Genomic DNA, 21003 nt, shown 5'->3' with positions numbered 1-21003 from the left:
TCTCCCAGCTCTTACAGACACCTACCACCTACCCTCTTTCCATTCACTGTCACAAGTGTCCTCACCCTCTGAGCACCGACCAACACCGGACATCCATGGACGTTGAAAAGTAGTTGACATTTGGTCAGTCTGCCCTGGCCAGACCGAATCTGAACCAATCATAGGCGTCTATGTGTCATACATTTGGACAGCACCGTACAGTAAAGTAAAGAAAATTAGAGTAAAGTACATTACAGTAGAATTCAGTAGAGAACTCTAGAGTACAGTATAATGTACTGTATTGTACTGTGCTTATTTACTTTACTGAACTCTATTGTGCTGTACTGTGATGTAGATGATTTGGTCTGGACCAACCAAATGTAGTCTTGTTTTGGGGAATAAGAATAATAACCAGTGTGTAGAATAATACCCAAATATGCAAAGGAGGATATTGAATAGTTCTACCTTTCAGGATACATCACCATGAAGAGAATGATATTCATAATTATGCATTTTTTTCTATGGTACAGATCAGGGACCCATGATGTAATTCTGTGATGTAAATCCACTTCATTTATTGTAGTTCAATAACCAAAAGTCAAGGTGTCATGTCATAGCTGACACCCCATTCTTTCTGCAGACATCGTTGAATCTTAATACAGAGCAGATATTTAAACAGTGTTTGGAAAACGTGGCCACATTTTTTTTTTTAAACAGAGGGAGATTTTACAAAAATTCTGTTACCAAACGTTGCATCTGCACATTTCTTGCAGTTTTTGTTTTTGTAAGATGTTCAGCAGAAATTGTTAAAATGAGTTCTTGTGCATAGAGTTATTATACTTTTTAAATTACATTTTTGTTTGGTAACATTTAGAAGGAAAAAGACTCATTACCATGGAATTGCCTATAGCTAATTGGGTAGCCACTACCAGCATACTGCATCGAATCCCAGCATCAAATCCCCGAGTTGACAAGGTAAAAATCTGTCGTTCTGCCCCTGAACAAGGCAGTTAACCCACTGTTCCTAGGCCGTCATTGAAAATAAGAATTAGTTCATAACTGACTTGCCTAGTTAAAAAAAGGTAAAATAAAATTTAAAAAAATACTGAACAAGCAAGGAAGGAGAAAGATGACAACAATAGAGGCTAGCTAACTTATTTGGAGACATAAAAGCGCAATTTGCCGTTCAAACAATAGCAAAGCAGCTATCCCGACACTGATTTGGTAAATAGATGGATTGGACTGTAGAAATTGAACAATTCAAATTCATATAGATGCAAGGACTGACCAATATATAGTTTACTTGTAAACATGTTTTGAGAATACAAATGTTAGTGTTTGTTTACAATTACTTTGTTTACAAAACAAATTCGTAAAACAAGCTTATATTTTGGGTTATGATGAGGGTAAGACATTTGAACTCACGGAGGTATTCATAAGTTTTACTCTTCAAGAATTTTAAAGACCCAAAATGGATGCAGAAATCGCAGCTTTCCCCCTTAATAATTAACGTGGCTATACCTTGTAGAGATACAATAAAGGTGAGCTAATCAGAAAGCTACTATTATAGTTACACGTGGGGAACGTTCGCTAGTTATCATTGGTAGCTAGCTATATGCAACTTGCTTGCTAGCAAAGTAACGTTAGCTTTGCTTTTGACTGATCTAATGTAAGCAGCATCGCCACATATCAAATGTTGGCTAGCAAGCTAGCTAGCTAACGTTAGAGAGATTAACTTACAATGTACTCTCGAACTTGGCTGTGAAAATTCTGCTCTCTGATAGTAACATCGTCTTCTTCCATTCTTCATATTGCAAATGCAAGTCAATTGCCCCACTAAATACTAGTCGTACAACTGACGTCCATAAAACCTGTCTATGGTCAACAGAAAAAAACGGCTCAGGCTACATACACTTCTGTGACTAGTATTCTGCCAGCAGCACAAACGATAACGTCACTTTGTATGGTAATAACAAAAACTTCAAAATAAAATCCCGCATTTCAAAACATTGCAATAATATATTTAAGCAATAATGTCCGAGGGGGTGTGGTATATGGCCAATATACCACGGCTTAGGGCTGTTCTTACGCACGACGGAACGTGGAGTGCCTGGATACAGGCCTTAGCCGTGGTATATTGGCCATATACCACAAACCCCCCAGGTGCCTTATTGCTATTACAAACTAGTTACCAACGTAATTAGAGCAGTAAAAATACATGTTTTATCAGCTATACGGTCTGATATACCACTGCTGTCAGCCAATCAGCATTCAGGGCTCAAAACACCCAGTTTATAAATGCCATTTAGCAGACGCTTTTATCCAAAGCGACTTACAGTAATGCGTGCATGCATTTTACGTATCGTGGTACCAGGAATCGAAACCACTACATTTTACTTTTTTTTWATTTATTTTTTACATTTTAGTCATTTAGCAGACGCTCTTATCCAGAGCGACTTACAGTAGAGTGCATACATTTTATTACATTTTACATACTGAGACAAGGATATCCCTACCGGCCAAACCCTCCCTAACCCGGACGACGCTATGCCAATTGTGCGTCGCCCCACGGACCTCCCGGTTGCGGCCGGCTGCGACAGAGCCTGGGCGTGAACCCAGAGACTCTGGTGGRGCAGCTAGCACTGCGATGCAGTGCCCTAGACCACTGCGCCACCCGGGAGACACTACCGCAGCGTTACAAGCGCCATGCTCTACCAATTGAGCTACAAAGGACCACAATGTGTATAACTCATTCAAATTGTATTGCATTTTAATCAATGGCCAATTTTATTGTGTCAACAAGAAAATGCAATAAGTAATTTATGAAAACATAAAAAATAAAATAAAAATTATAACACCAATTATGAAAAAATACAATGTTGACACTGGTATGTTAGGCTATAGAAAGAACACTTTAGCTGAGAAAGGTAGAAAAGTTGTGTGGAAAATACTCAGTAGGGTCTCTCTCTACTAACCAAATATAGTTTGTTTTGGAGGGCGACTGTTTTATAGGCATATGCATTTAGTCCTGCATGTTATATTAATTCCAAAAATACATTCATGTACTGTTGTTGTGTTGAGTATCAGTTGTAAAGACAAAACACTTTAACTGTTTTTTGGGGCTCACCCTGTTTGCTTCCTGTGTGAAATCAAATGTAAACAAAGACAAAATGTAAACAATGATGGAATGGCATACCTGTTAAAGACCTATATTAACCTAATGGTGCTGATAATGGTTGTATCTTTACATATTTAAATCAGCCCAAGGCCAGCCTTGACATGTGCCATAAAATGCATCAAGTCAATCACTTGGCAAATTAAATATTTTTGAGATAATATGCGATCCCGTCGATGTGGATAGGGGCATGCTCCCTCTGCTGTTTCCTGAGGTCCACGATCAGCTCCTTCGTTTTGTTGACGTTGAGGGAGTGGTTATTTTCCTGGCACCACTTCGCCAGGGCCCTCACCTCCTCCCTGTAGGCTGTCTAGTCATTGTGGCCAGTCATGGGTGAACAGGGAGTACAGGAGGGGGCTGAGCATGCACCCATGTGGGACCCCTGTGTTGAGGATCAGCAAAGTGGAGGTGTTGTTTCCTACCTTCACCACCTGGGGGGGCGGCTCGTCAGGAAGTCCAGGGCCCAGTTGCATAGGGCGTGGCTCAGACCCAGGGCCCAAGCTTAATGATGAGCTTGGAGGGTACTATGGTGTTGAAGGCTGAGCTATAGTCAATGAACAGCATTCTTACATAGGAAATCCTCTTGTCCAGATGGGATAGGGCAGTGTGCAGTGCCATGGCGATTGCATCGTCTGTGGATCTATTGCATGCATGCAATATATATGCAAATTGAAGTGGGTTTAGGGTGTCAGGTAAGGTAGAGGTGATATGATCCTTAACTAGCCTCTCAAAGCACTTCATGATGACAGATGACAGGAATTTGTGTTTCCTTTTTGTTGTTGAGTGTGTATTGATTTCAGGACCATGGATAGCACCAGGTAATTTAAAGCTGTGTTGCTGGATATGACGCAGTCCCCCTCCAAAACGACACATATTTGGTTAGTAGAGACCCTACTGAGTATTTCCCACCCCACTTTAGCTGAGACAGGTAGAAAAACATTATCTCTAAAGTGTCAACAAGTATCCCATATACTGTGTATTGCATTGCAGTGATTGGAGTGGATGGAGTAAGGGGTCACAAGTACTCTCTATTAAACCCGTTGCCCAGAACAAGAGACCCATTTCATTTTTGCAGAACCTATTGAGTAATTCCAATAACATATATTTGTATTTTATTAAAAGTGTATTTCTTTAAATATAGCCTACACAACAGCTTTAAACATAGCAGTACTGGTGTAAACTTTCAAAAGAAATGCTGATATAAATAATATAAGAAAAAAAAGAAAATGCGTCAAATTATAAATTTATTTTTTCGAAGGTGGCTACAATGCTGTGAAAAAATTATCGATATTCGCATAGTTTAGCATGTCTTTGCAGGGGGCTCTTATTTTTTTGTTTTTTATTCCGCGATCGTGCTTCAGCATAATATCCTGCTGCTAGGAGAACGGTTATTCAGCCAAAACCCACTGAATGGGTTGTTACTAGTTAACACAGTTACAAAGTCCTAATTATGGCTAAACCCCGCCGATTTCTAAAATGTATCTTGTTAAAAACTGATTTTAAACCTTAACTCTAACTTTAACTACACGGTTAGCCTATATTGTATATCATACAAATTCATGAAAACGCACAAAAAAACTCGTATTCATTTAAGGTTAGGTTTGGGCATAAAGTTAGCAGTGTGGTTAAAATTAGGGATACGTTTAAAATCAGATTTGAAGAAGCTACATCGTAGAATAGGCGGGGTGTATACATAATTATGACTTTGTGGCTGTGGTAACTAGTGACGACCAAAAATAAATGACATCATCATTCCGCGCTAAAAATGATAATAATTTGTTGTGTTTCCTGAGTCGTTTGTCAACAAAAATGTCATGCCTCATGAAGACTGGATACATGTGTCTAATTATTTGACGTTTTAAGATAGTTTTGTTCAACTATTTCGAAGTAACGACGGTAGGGTCTATTTCACTTAAGTAGGTGGTAGGTAACGTTAGCCTTTTGCTTCATAGACGAGCTTTTTTGCTTCAGACACAGGCATGTTTGTTTCTTGCCAAGCTTGAAACTCGTAGACCCATCGAAAGGAATTCAATTATAAAAGTCAGTGTCTTTCGTCAAGTAACAATAAGATCATAGTTAAATAGATAACGATAGTTATCTCTGTTGCAAAGTTGAAAGCCAAGAGGGAAGGAAAGACACAGGAAATTTGTTAGCGGTGGTGAGCTACAATCCACCAATCACATGAAGTGTGATGTAAACAAGAAGCAGATGGGGCACCTGCTGCCATGCAGAATGCTCTTCATGGACCTTGTGGCTGTGTTATCTAGCGGGGGCCCGTTAGCGTGGCACGCTCGAAAGAGAAAATCATATCAGCTCTGATTTTGTAGTGCCTAGTCTGTTCTCCTCTTTTTTTTGGTAAACTTTTCGGCATGTTCTCTGTGAAATAGGCTACAGCAGTTTTGTACCTTTTCCCACCTTGGCTTAGTGCTAGCTGACAGACACCCAGGCAGTGTTGCCAACTAATTTTCAGAGTAAGTTCCTAGAGGCAGGTTGATTTGTTGCTAAATGACGTTGTGATGTCATTGCGTGATAACGTAAAACTGCGTCATTACGTAGAATACACAATAGCGTTACACAAAATGACTGGCCATCTCGGCGGAAAATATGATTTGATATTTGTTCGGGTACAGACTCCCGCTCTTTTCTGTACAATTTTGATTGAGACATGTTGATTGATGTTGTAAGTTCTGTTCAAGATCAAACATTCGTGACCAACTATATTCACTATACCAACTATATTGGGTTTGGCTCGTCGAACCCGTACTACTGCTGCTGCATTCAGCCGACAATGATTTGCAATGTACTGAAATTGCTGCTGGCCTTCTGCTGACGTCACTCACAATGCACTTTTGCAGCCAGGCACGTGTGTTGTGACTGAGTGTGTGACAGAGAAAATCGTTTTTGTGTCATTTAGAAGGAAAATACGTGCATTTTAGCGTTTGAGTCACTTTTCAAAAGTTGCTAAAAGTTCAAAATAAATGTTTAAAAGTAGCTAAATTTGTTGCTAGGTTCTGTTTGAAAAAAAAAAGTTCCCAGGCTAGTCTGAAAAGTTCCTAAATCTAGCAACCAACTTGCTAAATTGGCATCATTGCACCAAGGGTAACTGCAGCTCAATATGGCAACTGGAGTATGGACGAGTGGGTGTGTCGAAAGGAGTGGGTGTATGGAAAGCGAATCAGCTAATTGGGCAGGTTTGTTGCCACACAAGAACGTTTTGCGTGGCTGATTGGAGTGCACAATGAGTCGATAAGTCTGCAATGGTGTTGTATTGGCCTGCCTGCCGACTTGAAATACTTCTTACTGGCTATCACGGTCATGTCGCTGCTGTAGCTAAAGTGGCATTTAACAAATAAAAAATAAACGTATACTAATGCAAATCCATATGTGATATGGGGTTATGTTTATGCTACCTACCCTTAAAAAAAGATAATAAGTGAGGGGAGTGAGCTAAAAAACTAAGTTGAACCCCTTAAAAAAAAATACTATCCAACCTTAGTTCAACACCTAGCGACCTCACCAAGCGATTTTTTTTTTGCCTTTTGGTATAATTGTTTTGGAATGACAGTCACAGAAACCTGGGCTCGAGTCTCAGTCAGGGTACTCCCCTAATTAACTAAATTGGTGTCAGGTGCTGGATAGCACCACATTTGGGCCCTATGGGCCCTGGTCAAAAATGGGGCACTATATAGGGAATAAGGTGACATTTGGGATGCAGAAAAGTAAGGGAGCTAGTTACAGTCATCTAAGAATTACGATTGAATCCTAATGGATTTGTAGCAGATGTAGTTGTCTAGAATTCTGTTCTCTGTTGGTGACCTTTAGTTTACCTTTAGTTCACCCCTGTATGCTCCTCTGATAAGGGCACAGAAAGAAGAAAATAGTATTTTGTAACAACACAGTCTGTGTGAGAAAAGGAGTAACCATTAACCTGTGAATGATCATTAGCTTGTGGTTTGTTTGATTTACGTGCTGTGTGACTTGTCTCCAGTTCCTTTATAAGCTAACCCCCTCTGTTTGATTAATGGGAAAGTGGCAGTTCACACCTTGCCTTCCTATTAGCATTATCTCTTTCAGTCAGGTTTATTCCCCACCTGTCAGTAAATGACCACACACAATCAAACTTGAAACACACACACATTCACATACCCTTCAGCAATTCAAGGTTCCAATGACTTGCTTTATTTTCTGTTCTTTGACACAATGTACCATTTTGCAGGTGGCTAATTTCTTGGAGAGAGTGGTGCGGACGTTTGACGGAATGTACAAGAGCCCGGTGGCCATGGTGGCACATCTCTACAACTTCCAGGTGGTGCACGCCCTCCTCACCTTTGACATCCTGAAGATGCTGGTTGGGGCCTTCACCGAAAAAGGACATTGAGCTGGTTCTGTTCATGCTGAAAAATGTAGYCTTCGCCCTGCGGAAGGATGATGGCGTGGCTCTGAAAGAGCTCATCTCTGGGGCCCAGCGCAAAGCCAGCGGTGTGAGCACCAAGTTTCAGGATGAAAACAGGGTACGGTCTGTCACAGCTACCACACAACACCACTCTCAACATCACCCTCTGTCTATACGCTGAAATGCACCTTATTGGTGGTAACGCTTTCGAACATGGTCTTTTAACATTTTGCTCATTTAGCAGCTCTTATCCAGAGCAACTCGCAATTAGCATTCCTTAGCAGTCATAAATGAATAACAAGCCAACTCTCTTCTGAATGTCATCTCTGTCTTTAGGTGCGCTTCATGCTGGAGACCATGTTGGCTCTGAAGAACAACGATATGAGGAAAATCCCGGTCCATGACCCAGAGCCTGTTGAGAGTGCAAAAGCTACAGAGAACTCTGGTGGGATATGGATCTGATTAACTTAATACTTACTAACAAACTGTGATATCATAACCTCAAAACCATTCTTTGCTCAGCCATGAAATACTATCCATTGTTGATGTTTCAACCACAAGAATATATCACTTGTGCATTTTAGCTAAAACCACCAGGGGGCACTATAATCTCACATAGCAGTTTATCTTTAAGCAATAAGGCACGAGGGGGTGAGGTATATGGCCAATATTCCACGGGTAAGGGCTGTTCTTAAGCACGACACAACGCGGAGTGCCGAGATACAGCCGTTAGCCGTGGTATATTGGCCATATACCACAACCCCCCGAGGTGCCTTATTGCTATTATAAACTGGTTACCAATGTAATTAGAGCAGTAAAAATAAATGTTTTGTTATACCTGTGGTATACGGTCTGATATACCACGGCTGTCAGCCAATCTGCATTCAGGGCTTGAACCACCCAGTTTATAATATAGGTTTGCGCACCCAGATGAGGGGAGTGTGAAGGAGTAAGGTGAGGTTGCCCCTAGATGCTGATCTTGGTTCAGTTTAGCATTTACCCCACTTACAGTTAAGGTTGAGATTGGGGAAGGGGAAGCTGTGCCTAGATCTGTAATTAGGTGAAACTTCACCCCGGAGCATTATGTGAATAATGTTTTAACTGTTGTGTTCAGATCTACCAGAGTTCAGGGGCCAGTGATGTGAAGCTGAGGGTCTCTTTAGAGAACCTCTTGGCTGCAGAGCAGGTGGGCTGCTGGTGGATCGTGGGCTCATCGTGGAGCAGAGCACCCATGATAGGTGACCAGGGCAACATGACATCAAAACAGACAACTGCCGAAGGAAAGGTACTGGAACCATAAAAGATCTGGGGCCGTATGCAACCAGTGTCTCAGAATAGTCCTGCTGATTCAAACCATATAATCTTATTTTGACGGGGGGGACCTGATCCTAGATTAGCACTCAGAGATGCTTGGTACATATGGCCCCTGGTGTTCCACCAAATCATTACTGCAGCTCTTTCATATGAAGATTTGAGAAGAGAGGTCGGTGGCTGGCTAGGCACTGGCTATTATCAAAGCCTAATTTACCAAAATTACTGGCACCCCTGACTGGCAATGCACAAACAATACTTAAAAAATATAAACAATATAATTATGGAGATAAACTCAAAATACCAAGATGTGAGAAATACTGTACTTTATTCATGTTTCAATGGAACCCAACAAAATCATTCAATTATTTAATACAAAATACATTTAACCAAAATCAAGGTTTCATAATTATTGGCACTCCTCATTTAGAACTTAGTGCCACCACCTCTGGCAAGGATAACAGCATGGTCTTTTCCTGTAATGTTTGACAAGGTTAAGGAACACATTTGTAGGGATTTTGGACCATTCCTCTATGCAGATCCTTTCAAGATCCTTCACATTCTTGGGTTTGCGCTTATCAACTGCCCTCTTCAACTCAGCTCACAGGTTTTCGATTGGATTGAGGTCCGGCGACTGAGATGGCCATGGCAGAACATTGATTTTGTTGTCACAGAACCATTTCTGTGTGGATCTTGAGGTGTGTTTTGTGTCATTTTCTTGTTGGAAAGTCCACATACGGCCAAGTCCCAGCCTTCTGGCAGAGGCAACCAGATTGTCAGCCAAAATTGCCTGATACTTGGTGGAATTCATTATGCCATCAATCTTAACCAGTGCCTCTGGAATTAAAACAGCCCCTAAACATCACTGACCCACCACCATATTTCACCGTGGGTATGAGGTGCCTCTCCTTGTATGCATCTCTGTTTCGACGCCAAACATGCTGATGCTGTATCTGACCAAAACGTTCAATTTTGGTCTCATCTGACCAGAGCACCTTCTTCCTATCATAATTTAAATGACGTTTGGCAAACTCCAAGCGCTTGCGTCTGTGTCTTGGGGTCATTAAGGGCTTTCTTCTGGCAACCCTTCCAAAGAGCCTGTGGTTGTCTGATGGTGCTTTTTTAAACCTGGTGACCTCAAGACGCCACCAAGGCCTGCAATTCTTTCACAGTGATTCTTGGGGATTTTGTTGCTTCTCTCACGATCCTCCTCCCTATCCTGGTGGGCAAAATGGATTTGCGTCCTCTACCCGTGATGTTTTCGACTGTTCCATATCTTTTGAATTTTTAAATAATTGCCCTGACAGTGCTCAGTGGTATATTCAATCGTTTGTGGATGTTCTTGTAGCCATTACCAGATTTATGAAGGTCTACGACCATCTGTTCCTTTTGAACTGCCAGTTCTTTTGTTTTCTTCATGGTGTTAGATGGCATGCGTGTTACCTCTTTTTTATACTCTAGTGAAAAAGGAAGTGATGTAATGGCTCAATATAGTTCATTAACACTTAGATAAACTTAAATAAGTGGAATGTAATTCCTTGTTTAATTTTGGTGGATGTTATTTACAATAACATTTAAGGGTGCCAATAATTGTGAAACCTTGATTTGGAAGACATTGATTTTTAATTAAATCAATAAATTATTTTGGGTGTGTTTCATTTGAAACATTAATAAAGTACAGTATTTCTCACATCTTGGTATTTTGAGTTGTCTCTCTAATTATATTGTTTATATTTTTAAGTATTGTTTGTGCATTGCCAGTCAGGGGTGCCAGTAATTTTGGATCCCACTGTAGCTCCAACAGCCAGTGACATAGGCTATTAACTGAAATTGACAAACAATTTCACCAAATGTAAAAACCAATGTAGCCAAGATACAAAAGCGATAGCCTCAGATGGCGACATATTTCATATCATCCGACAAAATGGCACACTGCTCAACTTAGCTCGGCCATAGACTGATGTAGCATCCAGTTACATTTCATTCAACTACACTGCTCAAAAAAATAAAGGAACACTTAAACAACACACTGTAACTCCAATCACACTTCTGTGAAATCAAACTGTCCACTTAGGAAGCAACACTGATTGACAATAAATTCACATGCTGTTGTGCAAATGGAATAGACAAAAGTGGAAATTATAGTAGCAATTAGCAAGACACCCCCAATAAAGGAGTGGTTCTGCAGGTGGTGACCACAGACCACTTCTCAGTTCCTATGCTTCCTGGCTGATGTTTTGGTCACTTTTGAATGCTGGCGGTGCTTTCACTCTAGTGGTAGCATGAGACGGAGTCTACACCCACACAAGTGGCTCAGGTAGTGCAGCTCATCCAGGATGGCACATCAATGCGAGCTGTGGCAAGAAGGTTTGCTGTGTCTGTCAGCATAGTGTCCAGAGCATGGAGGCGCTACCAGGGAACAGGCCAGTACATCAGGAGACGTGGAGGAGGCCGTAGGAGGGCAACAACCCAGCAGCAGGACCGCTACCTCCGCCTTTTTGCAAGGAGGAGCAGGAGGAGCACTGCCAGAGCCCTGCAAAATTACCTCCAGCAGGCCACAAATGTGCATATGTGAAATTGTTTGTCTAACAGATTTTGCTCCGCTCGTACAGGAGTAATAAAGGCCTAGTGGCACTATTTTGGTGGGGGGAAGAAATGCTCCCAAATGTCTTTAAAAAATATATATTATTTTTAATTGTGATTTGTCAGGGGGTGCTGCAGGACCCTCAGCACCACTACTTCCCACCGCTATGAGTGAAGGAGGTCCATTTACCCAGGTTGTTTTTGCTAGCTAGCTTCGTTCAGTTAAAGGGATGAGACCACCAAATTATGTAGACACGCCCAAATGTGCAGAGCTTACCACACAACATGTTTAGGCAATACGCATGTGCAAAATATGAAATCATCTCAATGCAACAAATGCTTTCTGCCCATATAAGACATGTCTATGTCCTGGAAAGTTTACTGTTACTTACAACTGTCATGCTAATCACATTAGTGCACGTTAGCTCAACCATCCCAGTCTAGGGACACCCATCAGAAAAAAACATAAAATATCCCAAAATAATGATTATTTGTTATTTTCTTTTATCAATACAGCTTTTTAAAATTGTTATTATCATTTTTTTACGCACTGCCTACCCTGACTGCATATCACTACATTTGAGCTGAACTAGACCACATTTTCAATGTGTTTTACTGATCATAATGCCATTTTTCCTTCATCTGTCTACTCAGTTCAGCTTAAAGATCTTAGACCTGGCCTGGAAACGGAGAATGAACAGACATAAGGAGAAATATCTTCTGCGTCATCATGACCAGCGATGATTACCTGGATGCCTTTTGAGAAGCTGATACGGTGTGTTTTGTGTCCCTACCCTTCTGCACTGCTGAAATGCTCTCATACCAAAGCTAGACGTTGTCACAAGTTTCAGTATGTGACACTACATTATTTTCTGTGTACAGGATGGGGCTAAAGGACCAGCAGGATAGAGAGATTGTCCACCTGCTGATGGATTGTTGCCTCCAGGAGAAGAGATTCAATGCCTTCTATGCTGTACTGGGAGATAAGTTCTGTGAGCATGACAGGCGGTTCCAGGTAAGAGAACAGGGCCCGTAATTATAAAACGTGCTGATCTAGGAGTGCTGGAGTGCTGAGTGCTGATCTAGGATCAGTTTAGTCTTTTAGATCATAATGAGTAAGATTACATGGACATTGGCCCTTCAAACCCCCTATTATATAGGTCCTGGATGGCAGGAAGCTTGGCCCCAGTGATGTACTGGGCCGTTCGCACTACCCTCTGTAGCGCCTTATGGTCAGATGCCGAGCCGTTGCCATACCAGGCGGTGACGCAACCGGTCAGGATGTTCTCGATGGTGCAGCTGTAGAACCTTTTGAGGATCTGGGGGCCCATGCCAAATCTTTTCAGTCTCCTGAGGGGTAAAAGGTTTTGTCGTGCCCTTTTCACGACTGTCTTGGTATGTTTGGACCATGATAGTTTGTTGGTGATGTGGACACCAAGGAACTTGAAACTCTCGACCCGCTCCACTACAGCCTCGACAATGTTAATGGGGGCCTGTTCGGCCCGCCTTTTCCTGTAGTCCACGATCATCTCCTTTGTCTTGCTCACATTGAGGGAGAGGTTGTTGTCCTGGCACCACACATCCAGTTCTCTGACCTCCTCCCTGTAGGCCGTCTCATCATTGTCTGTGATCAGGCCTACCACTGTTGTGTCGTCAGCAAACTTAATGATGGTGTTGGAGTTGTGTTTGGCCACGCAGGTGGGGAACAGGGGAATACAGGAGGGGACTAAGTACAAACCCCTGAGAGGCGCCAGTGTTAAGATCAGCGGGCAGACGTGTTGTTGCCTCTCTTACCACCTGGGGGTGGCCCGTCAGGAAGTTCAGGATCCAGTTGCAGAGGGAGGTGTTTTAGTCCCAGAGTCCTTAGCTTAGTGATGAGCTTCGTGGGCACTATGGCGTTGAACGCTGAGCTGTAGTCGATGAACAGCATTCTCACATAGGTGTTCCTTTTGTCCAGGTGAGAAAGGGCGGTGTGGAGTGCAATTGAGATTGCATCATCTTGTGATCTTTTGGGGCGGTAATGCGAATTGGAGTGGGTCTAGGTGTCCGGGAGGATGCTGTTGATGTGAGACATGACCCAGCCTTTCAAGGCACTTCATGGCTACCGACATGATGCCACGGGCGGTAATCATTAGGCAGGTTACCTTCGCTTCCTCGGGCACAAGGGTCAGTTTTTCTTAGCAAGGGAGGAGAATTCTCCACCTGGTTGGACTGTGAGGATCAAGTACAAACTCAATGATATCCTTGGGCATGCTGTAGTCTTCAAATCTGGTGGAGAAGTTGTCCCTCGGCTGCTTGATTTAATCTTCCATCACCTGTGTGACAATGCTGCGGCCTGGTCCCTCTGCCTGTCGTTTCTTCATGTGCTAAGGTGCAGTAGCCTTCCAGATGACAAGTCCAAATCGAACAACTCAAGCTTCCTAGTAAAGGCCTCAAGTTTTTCCACCATGTCACTTTTTTCCCTCGTCCTTGTAACTGCAGATTTAACCCTTTTAAATGACAGAATGTCAGCCAAAAAAAGCTTGGTGTAGTTCAGTTAACTCTTCAATGTTTCTGCGTCGGGCCTCTGTCTGGGGCGGAGTGCCACTTCAAAGGTTCCATGCTTAGATTCATAATGACGTCTGAGATTTAAATGTTTTATTTTAATTTTATTTCACCTTTATTTAACCAGGTAGGCTAGTTGAGAACAAGTTCTCATTTGCAACTGCGACCTGGCCAAGATAAAGCATAGCAGTGTGAACAGACAACACAGAGTACACATGGAGTAAACAATAAACAAGTCAATAACATGGTAGAAAAAAAGAGAGAATCTATATACAAGTGTGCAAAAGGCATGAGTAGGCAATAAATCGAATAATACAATTTAGCAGATTAACACGGAGTGATAAATCATCAGATGATCATGTGCAAGAAGAGATACTGGTGTTGCAAAAGAGCAGAAAAGTAAATAAATAAAAGCAGTATGGGGTGAGGTAGGTTAATTGGGGGGTAGTTTACAGATGGACTATGTACAGCTCAGCGATCGGTTAGCTGCTCGGATAGCAGATTTTTAAAGTTGTTGAGGGAGATAAAAGCTCCAACTTCAGAGATTTTTGCAATTCGTTCCAGTCGCAGCAGCAGAGAACTGGAAGGAAAGGCGTCCAAATGAGGTTTTAGCTTTAGGATGATCAGTGAGATACACCTGCTGGAGCGCGTGCTGCGGGTGTAGCCATCGTGACCAGTGAACTGAGATAAGGCGACTTTACCTAGCATAGCCTTGTAGATGACCTGGAGCCAGTGGGTCTGACGACGAACATGTAGCGAGGGCCAGCCGACTAGGGCATACAGGTCGCAGTGGTGGGTCGTATAAGGTGCTTTAGTAACAAAACGAATGGCACTGTGATAAACTGCATCCAGTTTGCTGAGTAGAGTGTTGGAAGCTATTTTGTAGATACATCGCCGAAGTCGAGGATCGGTAGGATAGTCAGTTTTACTAGGGTAAGTTTGGCGGCGTGAGTGAAGAGGCTTGTTGCGAATAGAAAGCCGATTCTTGATTTGATTTTGGATTGGAGATGTTTATATGAGTCTGGAAGGAGAGTTTGCAGTCTAGCCAGACACCTAGGTACTTATAGATGTCCACATATTCTAGGTCGGAACCGTCCGGTTGATGCAGATCGGGCGTGGTGCAGGCAGCGAACGGTTGAAAAGCATGCATTTGGTTTTACTAGCGTTTAAGAGCAGTTTGAGGCCACGGAAGGAGTGTTGTATGGCATTGAAGCTCGTTTGGAGGTTATAATAGCACAGTGTCCAAGGAAGGCCGGAATAATAGAAGTGTCGTCTGCGTAGAGGTGGATCAGGGAATCGCCCGCAGCAAGAGCAACATCATTGATGTATACAGAGAAAAGAGTCGGCCCGAGAATTGAACCCTGTGGTACCCCCATAGAGACTGCCAGAGGACCGGACAACATGCCCTCCGATTTGACACACTGAACTCTGTCTGCAAAGTAGTTGGTGAACCAGGCAAGGCAGTCATAGAAAAACCGAGGCTACTGAGTCTGCCGATAAGAATATGGTCATTGACAGAGTCGAAAGCCTTGGCCAGGTCGATGAAGACGGCTGCACAGTAATGTCTTTTATCGATGGCGTTATGATGCGTTTAGTACCTTGAGCGTGGCTGAGGTGCACCCGTGACCGGCTCGGAAACCGGATTGCACAGCGGAGAAAGTACGGTGGGATTCGAGATGGTCAGTGTATCTGTTTGTTGACTTGGCTTTCGAAGACCTTAGATAGGCAGGCAGAGGATATAGGTCTGTAACAGTTTGGGTCCAGGGTGTCTCCCCTTTGAAGAGGGGATGACCGCGGCAGCTTTCCAATCTCAGATGATACGAAGGAGAGGTTGAACAGGCTGGTAATGGGGGTGCGACAATGGCGGCGGACAGTTTCAGAAATAGGGGTCCAGATTGTCAAGCCAGCTGATTTGTATGGGTCCAGTTTTCCAGCTCTTTCAGAACATCTGCTATCTGGATTTGGTAAAGGAGAAGCTGGGGAGGCTTGGGCGAGTAGCAGCGGGGGCGGGCTGTTGGCCAAGGTTGGAGTCGCCAGGAGGAAGGCATGGCCAGCCATTTAGAAATGCTTGTTGAAGTCTTCGATATCACGGATTTATCCGTGGTGACCGTGTTACCTAGCCTCAGTGCAGTGGGCAGCTGGGAGGAGGTGCTCTTGTTCTCCATGGACTTTACAGTACCCAGACTTTTGGAGTTAGAGCTACAGGATGCGAATTCTTGCTTGAAAAAGCTGGCCTTTGCTTTCCTGACTGACTGCGTGTATTGGTTCTGACTTCCCTGAACAGTTGCATATCGCGGGGGCTCTTCGATGCTATTGCAGTTCGCCACAGGATGTTTTTGTGCTGGTCGAGGGCAGTCAGGTCTGGAGTGAACCAAGGCTATATCTGTTCTTGGTTCTGCATTTTTTAACGGAGCATGCTTGTCTAATATGTGAGGAAGTAACATTTAAAGAATGACCAGGCATCCTCGACTGACGGGATGAGGTCAATATCCTTTCAGGTACCCGGCCAGGTCGATTAGAAAGGCCTGCTCGCAGAAGTGTTTTAGGGAGCGTTTGACAGTGATGAGGGGTGGTCGTTTGACGCGGACCCGTGCGGATACAGGCAATGAGGCAGTGATCGCTGAGATCTTGATTGAAGACAGCAGAGGTGTATTTGGAGGGCAGGTTGGTCAGATAATGTCTATTACGGTGCCCATGTTTACGGATTTAGGGTTGTACCTGGTGGGTTCCTTGATGATTTGTGTGAGATTGAGGGCATCAAGCTTGATTGTAGGACTGCCGGGTGTTAAGCATATCCCAGTTTAGGTCACCTAACAGAACAAACTCTGAAGCTAGATGGGGAGCGATCAATTCACAGATGGTGTCCAGGGCACAGCTGGGAGCTGAGGGGGTCGGTAGCAGGCGGCAACAATGGAGAGACTTATTTCTGGAGAGATTAATTTTTAAATTAGAATTCGAACTGTTTGGCATAGACCTGGAAAGTATGACAGAATTTGCAGGCTATCTCTGCAGTAGATTGCAACTCCTCCCCCTTTGGCAGTCTTATCTGACGGAAAGTTTTATAGTTGGGTATGGAAATCTCAGAATTTTTGGTGGCCTTCCTAAGCCAGGATTCGGACACGGCAAGGACATCAGGATTGCAGAGTGTGCTAAAGCGGTGAGTAAGCAAACTTAGGGAGGAGGCTTCTGATGTTGACATGCATGAGGCCAAGGCTTTTTCGATAGCAGAAGTCAACAAATGAGGGTGACTGGGACATGCGGGCCTGGTTTACCTCCACATCACCCGAGGAACAGAGGAGTAGTAGGATGAGGGTGCGGCTAAAGGCTATCAAAACTGGTCGCCTAGAGCGTTGGGACAAAGAATAAAAGGAGCAGATTTATGGGCGTGGTAGAATAGATTCTGGGCATAATGTGCAGACAGGGGTATGGAGGGGCGCGGGTACAGCGGAGCAAGCCCAGGCACTGGGTGAAGATAAGAGAGGTTGTATCTCTGGACATGCTGGTCTCAATGGGTGAGGTCACCGCATGTGTGGGGGTGGGACAAAGGTATCAGAGGTACGGAGAGTGGAACTACAGGGTCCATTGCAAACCAAAACAATGATAATGAAAACTAGCCTGAACAACAGTATGCAAGGCATATTGATATTTGAGACAGACATACAATAAGGCATAAGTGATTGCAGGTCTTGATTGGGAGACTAGCTAAACAACAGGTAGAGAACAGCAATAACAGAGGTGCTACTAACACAGCAACAACAGGTAAAAATGGCGACGACTAGCAGAGAGGGTCGGATTACTCAACACAGACCTGAGTTAAAAGCGAAGGCGACAGAATAAGAATAAAGGGAGTACCTGAATTAATGGACAGTCACAGATGCATCAACTATGAGCCAAGTGATCATAGTGTCCAGGGCAGCCGTAGATGGAGCAGAGGAGGCCTCCACTAAGCTAGCACGCGCGTTAAAGTTACCCGAGGGTGGTCTGCTCAGACGGAGGGGTTGCTGCTCAGACGGTGTTGTCGACAGAGAATCCAAGCCAGATGGCGACGCGGAAAGAGAGGTTGAATTGTAGAATTGTGTTTGCTAACGGTGCTAGCTTCGTGGCAGTGGCGCTAGCTGCTAGCCGCAAGCTAGCTGTGAGGATCAGAAGCAGTGGCTCAGGGATATGTACAGAGATCCGCGTTGTTGTCGAGAGACAGTCCGATTGGTAAAATGTGTGAGTAATATCCAGGTAATAACAGGGCTGGTGTCTGTTGCAGAAGGTAAAAGCTACTAGCAGCGGCCAAAAAAAATGGCTAAATTAGCTTGTAGCTGGTATTTGAGCCCAAGAATTCGCTGTAGAACTCTCAGCTAGCCGGAGATGGCCTAGCTCGAGGCTAGCTCAAGGCTAACTGGTGCTTGCTTCGGGACAGAGGTGTTAGCCAGTAGTAGCCACTCCGTTGCAGCTAGCTAGCTGTGATGATACCGGTGTTGTAATTGTCCAGAGCTTGCGTCAGGAATCCGGTGATGTGGTAGAGAAAAAGCAGTCCTATATGCTCTGGGTTGATATCGCGCTTGCAGACTGGCAGGTATTGGCCCGGTATTGAAGCTGGCTGTGTCCGAGTTGAGGGTGAAGACCGCAGCAGTGGCTAACTGACTACTAGCTAGTAGCTAGTTATCTGGCTAGTATCTGATTGGGGTTACGGTTCTAAAGTATAAAAAAAATAGCAGGTCCGTACCACATTGGGTGAGGCGGAATGTAGGAATGTATATTCAGTTCCTAGATGGAAAGTGAAATTAAAATATATACGAAATGTATACGAAAAATACGAAGACTATTTACTATTTACTATTTACACGCGACAGGACAATACAGGACAATACAAACACACGTCCGACTGCTACGCCATCTTGGATTCAAGATTTGATTTGCACGCAGTGACATTTTCATTGCAAATAAGACACACTGGCTTGGCATTGGGAAAATATGGTAAGTTGAACGCATATCCCTCTGTCCATTCTTCCCTGAAATGGACAGAGATTTGCGTTCATCTTACCATATCCTCGATTTTTATTATTCACCTTTCTTTTGATACTTTTTGAGAGCAAAATTTTCTCTTGCAATGAAGCTAATTGTTCTGAACGAATGTTGACGTTAAAATGAGTAGTGTAGCCTAAAGTAGGCTACGTAGACTTGTTTTTCCCATCAATCAACTCACAGAGAAAGAGACAAAAATAATAATTGAATAGAGACATTGGTCATTTTATGAGCGTAATCAAATCAAAATGGTTATTTTCACTGAATTTATTATGTGCTAATCAGATGTGTTAAATTGTGTTCAATTTGTAATGTAGGCCAATTAGTTGTGGTAATATTATATGCTAATTATGTTCTGGCCCGCCGACTATTAGGTCAGAATTATTTTGTTGTTGACGAACCCTGGTTTAGAATACATTTTATCAGGGTCAGATTCTTCCTCCTTTCACCTAGTCATGAAACATCTTTGGCCAGAGTCCTTTGGCTCTCCTGTAAAACTGCACCGCTGAGGGTTGACCATGTGAAAAGTCTGGTATCAATGTCTGTCATTGTGTTGTGTCTCGTCAGGATTTCGGGAATTCCCAAGCTAGGAATGCTGCGGGAGGGCTTGAAGCTGTTCATCAGTCACTTCCTACTGAAGAATGCCCAGCCCCAGGGACCAGCTGAGCAAACAGGCCTTCTGTCAGAGCGAGCCGAGGTCGCCACCAAGGCCATGGAGGCCAAAGAAACCAAACTCAAACTGTAAAACACACACAGACACGTTCGGACTGGGAGAATGCCAGGAGAACAAAAGAGACCTGTTTGGAGAAAATTTTCTTTATTACAAAGAACAAACCCATCAATTTAATTTCAAGACTGAAGCAATGCTGTTTTGTTTGAATTCATTCAAATTGAATTCGTTGTCATAATGGAAATTGCCTTTGTCTATATATTTGTACAGAATGCCAAGTTATTCTGTTTTTACCATGTAACAATGGTATGCAGTCTACTAAAATGCATGTTTCAGATGAATAGACGATTAATAATGTAAACATTTGAGATGTGCATAAGGGGAAATAATAAACATTTGCATACTGAATTCATCTGATTTGATGGGTCTTGATACATGTGAATGTGTTTCCTGTATGTTATGTCTCTGGAATTCATGAAAGCTTATTTGCATAATGTCAATACACTGAGCTCACTTTCCAGGCGGACGCAGCGGTTATGTGAAATAATCCTCTCGGGTGACAGTGGGAAACAATGTCTCAAAGTTCATACAGAATTTACATGACCGTCATCATCACTGCATACCAAATTTGGATTAAACTTATGGAYTTCTGACCTTGTCTACTAATGTTCTGTATTATGTCACGTTTTGTGTGGACCTGAGGAAGAGGAGCTGCTGCTTTCGCAACTGCTAATTGGGATCCTAATAGAGTACCAGTTGTTTGTGGTCATATTGATGTTACATTTTACCAAAGCAGTCTATTGAAGTTTTACATTTGAATCCCTAGTTGATAATTCAGCTTCCTCTCAATTACATGGCATTGTGTACTCACTATATTCAATTATAAGTTGTGTAAGTCTTAATCTTTTACTTTGTGTACGACCTTAGCTATGAATTGCGTTTGAGGAGGAGGTTGTTGACTGAGGACAAAATTAATGGCTTTGGCTATGCCATTGGCATCTAATTGTCCATAGCTAACTTTATAGGTCATTTTCTAATCTGTTGTCAGCGTCATTAGCATCGCTCTGTGACATTGTTGACCTCTTCCCATGAGCAAGCTTCCATGTTTACGACCTTGTATCAGAAGTGCCAAATGAATCACTATTCAATCTTTTCAAGTTTTTACCCTTGAATGTATCAACATTGTAAAAGAGACCCAACATCATGTTCATTCACATTCTGTGTAGGCTAACACATCTGAATGAAATGACACTGGGTTTTTATTCAAATCAAATCAAGTTTTATTGGTCACATACACACGGTTAGCAGATGTTAATGCGAGTGTGGCGAAAT

General features: G+C 43.0%; 2 protein-coding genes across 4 annotated transcripts in view; one reads left to right on the top strand and one right to left on the bottom strand.

Annotated features, from left to right (window-relative positions):
• Positions 1–1920, bottom strand: part of LOC111973151 (limb region 1 protein homolog) — a 211260-nt gene extending 209340 nt beyond the window's left edge. For 2 of the 3 annotated variants that reach the window (XM_070446715.1, XM_070446716.1), the window contains exon 1: positions 1720–1918. In XM_070446715.1, coding sequence (XP_070302816.1) covers positions 1720–1782 — 63 coding nt within the window. In that variant the 5' untranslated portion in view covers positions 1783–1918. Of the gene's footprint in view, positions 1–1719 lie in introns of all 3 variants that reach the window. The other variant, XM_024000404.3, reaches the window with a different exon arrangement.
• Positions 1921–4929: 3009 nt separating this feature from the next.
• On the top strand, positions 4930–20079 carry LOC111972608 (nucleolar MIF4G domain-containing protein 1-like). Its single transcript, XM_023999624.2, is given in 11 exon segments — positions 4930–5625; positions 7371–7517; positions 7519–7665; positions 7884–7966; positions 7968–7992; positions 8662–8832; positions 12096–12139; positions 12141–12198; positions 12200–12216; positions 12324–12456; positions 19569–20079. Coding segments are annotated over 10 exon segments (882 nt in total). The 5' UTR covers positions 4930–5625; positions 7371–7412; the 3' UTR covers positions 19668–20079.
• The last annotated feature ends 924 nt before the right edge of the window (positions 20080–21003 follow it).

This window comes from Salvelinus sp. IW2-2015, linkage group LG14 (genome assembly GCF_002910315.2).
Source record: "Salvelinus sp. IW2-2015 linkage group LG14, ASM291031v2, whole genome shotgun sequence".
Lineage (NCBI taxonomy): Eukaryota > Metazoa > Chordata > Actinopteri > Salmoniformes > Salmonidae > Salvelinus > Salvelinus sp. IW2-2015.
This window is presented reverse-complemented; position numbering and strand designations above follow the sequence as displayed.